The sequence below is a fragment of the Musa acuminata genome, chromosome BXJ1-4 (assembly GCF_036884655.1).
Source record: "Musa acuminata AAA Group cultivar baxijiao chromosome BXJ1-4, Cavendish_Baxijiao_AAA, whole genome shotgun sequence".
Lineage (NCBI taxonomy): Eukaryota > Viridiplantae > Streptophyta > Magnoliopsida > Zingiberales > Musaceae > Musa > Musa acuminata.
The window spans coordinates 31256150-31263795 of NC_088330.1; the positions used below are offsets into that span (position 1 = coordinate 31256150).

Genomic DNA, 7646 nt, shown 5'->3' on the forward strand with positions numbered 1-7646 from the left:
CATATAAAGTTTAAACAGAGAAATAGCAAGAGATATGATGACCTTCATATTTGTCTTAAGGCAAGAAAATACAAATGAAATCTCCCAGAAGAAGCCATAAAAAATCATCAAAATCTATCAAGTACAAAGTGCTCAATATAAGTTTACTTTTCCAACAAAGAAACACATGCATATATAATTGAGAGAAGCCACAAAGAAGAGTTTTTGAATTGAAAAATGACATGTATAAAATGCTTACGAGAAGATAGAATCTATATGTTGATACAATCTATTTTTTAGAGGAGTTAGCTAGTAAAACCCATCGAAGAGATAGCAAAGGAGCTCTATCATCTTCCCAAAAAAATGATAGTTAGCTGAGCACGGGACGCAAACAAGTTTATTTCCTATTAAATCTAGAGAGTTCGATCTAGATAAATGTGAAAGATAATGTCAAACATGTCTCTCCGAAGACCTTTATAGTTCCAACTAAAGATATGCAGAGGTAGTAAGAGAAGAAGGGGTAGAGGAGGAAAGAATATTCCCTACTTCAAGGTCTCCTAAAGAAAAAGCAACTAGAGCTTTCTTCGTATAACCGCGTCCAGCACCACCATAAATTTAACCTTCTCTCTTATTGTTGTGTAGTCATTGGAAGAAGTGTGTCCGATCTAAGCACCCACCACAACCTCTTTAGCCAAGACAGTATCATCTCTTGCAACAAAGTTAAGCGGATCTCATGACATGGAATCAATGATCGACTTGACCTTATCTATCGATCCTTGAAGGAGGGATAGGAGCAAGAGTGAATGTGAATCAAGGTTTCAGGTGATTTAAAAAGATGGAACGAGGAGAGGAAAGAGAGGATTTATAGGAAGCCCTCCTCATGTGATTGGAAGTAGTGGTGGTAAGAGACATGTGGCTCGAGGTGGCAATGATAATAGAGAGTGCTAAGGAAGCACCAATGGAAGATAGTTTCAAGGAGCCAACCTTATATTGAAAGTCTAAGGGATATCATAAGAGGGCACCATGGTAACCAAGCTTGGGACAATTATCATCCTCTAGACTTGTCACATAATGATGATTTTTAATTTTGAAACCTAAATAACAAAGGTTTATCATCCTCTAGTCTGCTTATTACTTCTCGACTTGGACCAATCTCCCCGGGATTAGTGGTGTCAATTAAGAAAGCTTCTAGTTTACTAGATCAAAATTTTTTCTTACAAATTGTTACACCACTGTCACCCTAGATTTGTTAAATTTGATTTTTCTACCTCTAATTCATGTCATTTCTGCTCAATACCAATGAGACTTTCAATATCATCTCTTCTTCTTTTACCATATAATAGTTACGTTATGAAAATCCTTTGAAACCCAACTTTGGATCTTTTCTTCCTTTGATACTAAGCATGGCGATATATGGCTCTATGAAGGGTCAGATGTTGACTCTAAAGCCTCCTCTACTTTAAGAGCCTTGATTATATCCTTTGGTGGTTTTGGAGGGTTAAAAATAACTAGATCTTCAAACCGAGAGTTTTAGGAGAAGATCTCACTTAGAGATTTCTTAGTCGAGACTATAATCTGAGTGGCTTAAATTTAAATATGATGTTCCTTAAATAAAAAAATAAAGATGAAGGCACTTATTTCATTTTATATCTCGATACTAGTGATGCATAATTTTTTGATTAAAAAAATTTAAAGGATTAGAGGGTTCTCTTCTTGGTAGCAATTTTCATTAAAAAAATTTAAAGGATTAGAGGGTTCTCTTCTTGGTAGCAATTTTCATTCATGATAGCGTATGTAAAGTTTTGCTAGATGGTGCCAATCGTATTCATGTTAAAACTGATTCTAGGAGCCTTATTGGCTCTTATTTTATCACATATTTATCATATCAACTGATTAGCAATTCATGCTAGAATATATCTATCTATAATTTTTTGAAGAAGGGAGTGGCCCTTGCATCTTTTTTTTGCTTATTACCTTTGATCTTTGGAGTGACTTTTTTACCCATGCATTTTGTTAATTAATTTTTTTTAGAAAAAACTTCATGTTTAGAAAAATTATAATTCGGACAACTTTAGAAGAAGTAGAAAGAAAATAACAAGAACAACCATAAAATAGTAGTACATATAAATGAAATCATTCAAATAAAAAATATGATTTTAAATAAATATTTTTATTAGTTTATGAACAAGAGCAATCAAATATAAAGACTTATATATCAGTTATAGTATTTTTTAATAAACTTTTCAAAACACTTTAGTTTTAACAGTACTGAAATTTAGGAATTCAATCATTTACCTATGGATCGATTCATATGATATAATTAAGTATTGCTCTAATTATCTTGTCAGAAGAATATTACAAGGATTATGATAAATAGGATACTCTTTGTAAAATATAAAAAAGTAATAGCTATTGAGAAAATCCAAAAAAAATAAAAAAAAATTCAAGAATTCATCATACTCTTTTCTCTAATTGATGTTATTTTGCATTATTTTTAACCTTCACAGACAAACTATCTTTCGAGTAAGTCAAGTCAAGTCAACCATTCAAGTTAACTATTTAATAAAACTTTTATAATAGGACATCCCAAGTCAAGTCATGTCAACCCAACCTTATAATAAAACTTTTATAATACGACAACTCAAAGTCAAGTCAATCATATTAATTCATGTAACATTTAGAGAAAGAAAAACTTATATAAGGGCACATTTCAAGTCAAGTCAAATTTATCTTGTTAAGTTCAACAAATTCTTCCGCTATATATATATATATCTATAATTCAAATTTCATAATAATAACATACAATTAGATACGATAGGAACACACATATACATTATAGTAAACATCATGATCTTAGGCATAACATTACTAAGATCACAACAACATGTAATTAGTGATACAAATATGCATACACATTAGTACACATCATAGGAACACACCAAAGAAATCATCCAACTTTCACAACAACTATACATGATATGAACAATATTCTCAACACTCAATCACATCACAATAAACATATATAAGTATTCCTGATAGTAAACATAACAATATTCACAACAGTAATGCATACAACAATAAATATATACACATCATAGTATTCACAACAAAGATATGAACATACATTAATATCACAATAAACATATATATATATCAAATTTCATTACAGCAAATAACATATATAACGCTCAAAGAACTTTACCAGCAACAGAAACTTGACAAGGAAACCATGTACTACACACAGATCAAACATTTCAATGGCCAATAAAAGATGCAACTCATGGAAGCGAAGTCCACTTGGTTGATCATAATTCTCGAGTCATCAAATCAGAAAACTTCAATGCATGGAGAGATGCCGGGCTCGGCTGCGCCGATAACTTTTCAAAGATCTGCTTCATCGTCGGGCGAGTTTCTGGGTTGATGTCAACGCAATGGATCGCCAATGTTAAAGCTGCAGCTACTTCATCTGCAACTTGGTCAACCGGAAGTGATACACGCTGGTCTAATATATCTTTCACAAACAGGCTTTGGCCGGAGGAAGATGATAGGGTAGAAATGATATCTCCTGGGTAAGTTCCCACTAGCAACTCGAATGTGATCACCCCAAAACTATACACATCGCATTTGGTGGTCAGTCTCATTGTATAAGCGAGCTCTACAGACAAGAAGATCGATGATCAAACTTACTTGATACAGAAGTATGTCCTCTAATTAGACAAGAACATCGCATTTGCACTTTTACTGAAACAACAATCTACGATTCTAAAATACCATAACATGTCAAGAAATCTTCGTATGGAGTTACAAAATATTAATCAAAATGTTACCTGGTGCCAAGTAACCATGCGTGCCGGCAAGCATGCTCCAGTTTGAGGTATCTGGATTCAGGAGTCGAGCAATGCCGAAGTCAGAAACACAAGCCTTGAATTCTGAATCCAGTAGAATATTGTTGCTGGTTACATCTCGATGAACGATAGGTGGAACACAATCATGATGCATGTAGGAGAGAGCACGAGCCACATCTTTGACAATATTCACCCTCTTCACCCAGTCTAATTCTGCTGCTGCTGCTTCGATTCTGAGGACGGATCCCAAACTCCCTCTCTCCACGTACTCGTACACGAGAAACTTGTGGTGAGGAGAGGAGCAGAATCCGTAAAGTTTGACAATATTGCGATGTCGGATTCGAGTAAGAGTTTCTATCTCATTCTGAAAGGGTTGCTCGTCCACCGTGTTCTCGTGTTCGGACAGGTGAATTTTCTTCACTGCTAGCACCTCTCCACTTGATAATTCTGCTCTATAAACACTGCCATATGCACCGGTTCCGATCAAGTACTTCTCATCGAAATCTTCTGTTGCTTCGATGATATCCTTGTATGCAACTTTTCCATCAAAATTCAATACAGAGAATGTACCCTGTTTGATGGGATTATTGACAGCTTGCACTCTGTGTTTCTTCCTCTTCAGGAATCGCAAAGCAATTCCGACGAACAGAAGCAAGAGAAGTAAGACGACCATAGATGCAACAATAGATAAGATAATGACTGTGTGGTGCTTACTTCCGTGGTGTTCATTTGCAGTAGATGAAGCACATGGAGGCAAACCTTTGACAACCCCACACAAACCTTTGTTGTGGACAAACCACTCTACTGGAGCTTCCTGGAAATGCTTGTTATCGGGAACTGGACCCTCCAATTCATTGTATGAGACATCGATGATGAACATGCTACGCATATCCCTAAAAGTTGATGGAAGATTACCCGTCAAGCCATTGTGTGATAGATTCAAATTTTGCAACATCAACAATTTACCGAATTGCGTTGGTATCTCCCCTGTCAAAGAGTTATGGCTGATGTCGAGTGCGTCTTGAAGGTACACCAGATTGCCTATCTCAAAAGGAATGCTTCCGCTGAGGTTGTTGTTGTTAAGCTTCAGCAAATGGAGTTTCATGCAATTTCCTATCTGATATGGTATCCTACCTATCAAGCCGTTTCTCGACAGATCAAGAAGTTCAAGGTTGGACATCCTTCCCAGCTCTGCTGGTATCTCTCCAATGAGTTGATTGTTGCTCAGGTTGAAGTTATAAAGATGAGCCAGGTTGCCCAAGCTCCTTGGGATCTCTCCTTGGAAGTAGTTTGAAGAAAGGTCCAGTTCTTCCAGCTTTGATAGCTGTCCAAGTTCTGATGGTACAACTCCGGTGATATTGTTATTTGAGATTCCTAGGAACGTCAGATTGTGCCATCTTCCCCAATCTGATGAGATTGTACCAGACAATCTATTGAAGCTTAAATCCAAATACAAAAGATTGGGATATGCCCCAAGGCGTTCAGATACATCCCCGGTCAGTTGATTATGATGCAGACGAACATTCTTTAGGCTCGTACAATTCTTCAATGTTGCGGGAATGGGACCTTGGAAGCTGTTGTTGCTCAGCATTAGGATCCGTAGGGCTCCTCCTTTGCATATCTCTGGAGGCAAATAACCAGAAAAGTCATTATCTTTCAATAGAAGAATAGCCAGACCTGTAATGTTGTTCATCTCCGGAGGCAAAGGACCAGACAAATGGTTATAGGATAAGCGTAGATCGATGAGGTTCCTTGAGATACCAATTGATGGTGGGATTTGGCCTGAGAGTTTGTTCACTTCGAGAGACAAGTTAGTGAGTTGGTGCAGCTTTCCAATTTCTGGAGGCATAGAACCTGACAATTCATTCATCCAAAGGTAAAGGATCTCCAACTTGCTCTGATTTCCCACCGATGAAGGGATGGGACCTGTTAGGCTATTATTAGAGAGCGAGAAGTGCACCAGGTTTATTAGGTGTCCTAGTTCTCTAGGAATGAATCCCGTTAATTGATTTTGAGCGAGTTCCAACATGTAGAGGTTTGTCAAGTTTCCTAAACTAGGAGGGATGGAACCATTGAGTTGGTTTGCCCAGAGATCAAGGATGGTCAACTTTCTAAGTCTCCCCAACTCCTCAGGGATGACATCCGTAATCATATTTTTTTCTAGTTGCATGTCTGTAAGCCTACTAAGGTTGCTCAGAGACGGAGGTATAGGACCACTTATCTGATTCTGGCTAAGATTTAGGAACTGAAGCGCCCTCACGGAACCAATCTCGACAGGAATTCTGCCTGTGAACCTGTTAGCAGCCAGATCAAGAGATACGAGGTTGGAGAGAGCCGAAATGGTAGGGGGAATGTTCCCGTTCAGCTGGTTGTAGCTGAGGTTGAGATTGGCAAGCGATCGGAACGCCGAGAAATTAAGAGCATCGAGTGGCCCCGCTAAGCTCATATTTGGCAGCTGTATCTCGGAGATGACCAAGCGCCCATTGCGTGCGATGTTGCATGCAACCCCAGTCCAATTGCATGGACTGGAGTCGACGTTCCAGGACGCGAGCAACTGCGGACTTCGGAGTGTGGACTTCCAATGGAGTAGAGCTCTCCCTTGGAACCCCAGCACGGAAGCTGCTCTTACAAGAACAACAAAAGGAGAGAGAAATACTAGTAGGAGTAGTGTGGTGGAGAGAGAACTTCTGCGTAGTTGACATGCCATGATCGTAATATAGCTTAAGAAAGGATTGCAGAACTTTTTGTCGTGGGTTTGGGCAAAGAGATGAGGGAACTTTTATAGGCGATACTCCCCTGTGAAAATAATGTCTTTACATTTACATCCAACAATATCGTGTTATGCACGTTGCCTAGTAGGCTTTTACTGTCCTCATCCAATGTTCTTAGAGTGAGACTTAGTTTACAGAGTCAATAGAAAAGGGAAAAAAAAATGAAGCACCAATTGGATAATTGTGGTTGTATAGACTTAGTTTATAGATTCAATAGAAAATAAAATAAAGGAAAATAAATGTGGTTGTATAATGTGGAAATATTTGTGTATTTCGAAGGAAAAAAATACGAGTGATCGGAAATAGCCATTTTTTCTTTGGTGAATCCAGTCTCTTGTTAGTGCCTATGATCATCAGTTGAAGTCTTCGTTTTGCTGTCGACATTTAATGTTGTGCCACCTCACTGTTGGATGATTGACTTGTGCGCCTGTCCAGTAGAGAAATATTCCAAGAACATTTAATGGTTGATGATTCTATTTCTCTTGAGGTTTGACACCATTGACTTGACCACATCCTAGGTATACAAATCTTTCAACGAAAAGAATTAGTTTTGTCGCCGTACGAATTAAGATGGCTGTTACTTAATTATATTTTATTTATTTGTATTTATGTGTATATATTATGATTAAATATAATGATAGAACTATCTTAGATCAATTATAAAGATCATTTTAAATTATATTAAAAAAATAATATTATTATGATACGAAGCATAATATTGATAATGTATAATCGGTATGATTCATATTGCTAATCATACTTAATATATTATTATTATATTTATTGACTTTTTTTAATTTGTATGTGTATAAATTATTTTCAAAATTCAAAATCCAATTAGATAAAATTATTTTCAAAATTCAAAATCCAATTAGATAAAATTATTTTTAAATAAATTTTATTTTTATTTATTTTTTATTTTAAATTATTTTGTATCTTATCAATTAATGGGCTAAGCGAAAGAATGTTAGATTATATTATCATATCTAATTTGATAAGATATATTATGGATATAATTAGATTCTAATTATGATTATTAACTAATAGAAAG

At 36.3% G+C, this 7646-nt stretch overlaps 2 protein-coding genes across 2 annotated transcripts; both read right to left on the reverse strand.

Annotated features, from left to right (window-relative positions):
* Nucleotides 1–3284: 3284 nt before the first annotated feature.
* Nucleotides 3285–5240, reverse strand: LOC135672141 (MDIS1-interacting receptor like kinase 2-like). Its single transcript, XM_065180594.1, has 2 exons — nucleotides 3807–5240; nucleotides 3285–3634 (listed from the first exon to the last, which is right to left on the reverse strand). Exons 1-2 carry the CDS (start codon nucleotides 5002–5004, stop codon nucleotides 3285–3287), a joined length of 1548 nt encoding a protein of 515 aa, XP_065036666.1. The 5' UTR covers nucleotides 5005–5240.
* An 89-nt stretch (nucleotides 5241–5329) lies between these two features.
* On the reverse strand, nucleotides 5330–6531 carry LOC135672142 (probable leucine-rich repeat receptor-like protein kinase At1g35710). Its single transcript, XM_065180595.1, has 2 exons — nucleotides 5502–6531; nucleotides 5330–5445 (listed from the first exon to the last, which is right to left on the reverse strand). Exons 1-2 carry the CDS (start codon nucleotides 6529–6531, stop codon nucleotides 5330–5332), a joined length of 1146 nt encoding a protein of 381 aa, XP_065036667.1.
* Between the last annotated feature and the right edge of the window lie 1115 nt (nucleotides 6532–7646).

What these genes read in the sequence shown, in the direction of transcription:
- LOC135672141 (XM_065180594.1), bottom strand. Translation starts at nt 5,004, where the DNA reads ATGTCCAACCTTGAACTTCTTGATCTGTCGAGAAACGGCTTGATAGGT. An exon ending in GCATGGTTACTTGGCACCAG is followed by an intron (nt 3,635 to 3,806) that starts GTAACATTTTGA and finishes TCTTGTCTGTAG; the next exon opens with AGCTCGCTTATACAATGAGA.
- LOC135672142 (XM_065180595.1), bottom strand. Translation starts at nt 6,531, where the DNA reads ATGGCATGTCAACTACGCAGAAGTTCTCTCTCCACCACACTACTCCTA. An exon ending in GGAGATGAACAACATTACAG is followed by an intron (nt 5,446 to 5,501) that starts GTCTGGCTATTC and finishes TTGCCTCCAGAG; the next exon opens with ATATGCAAAGGAGGAGCCCT.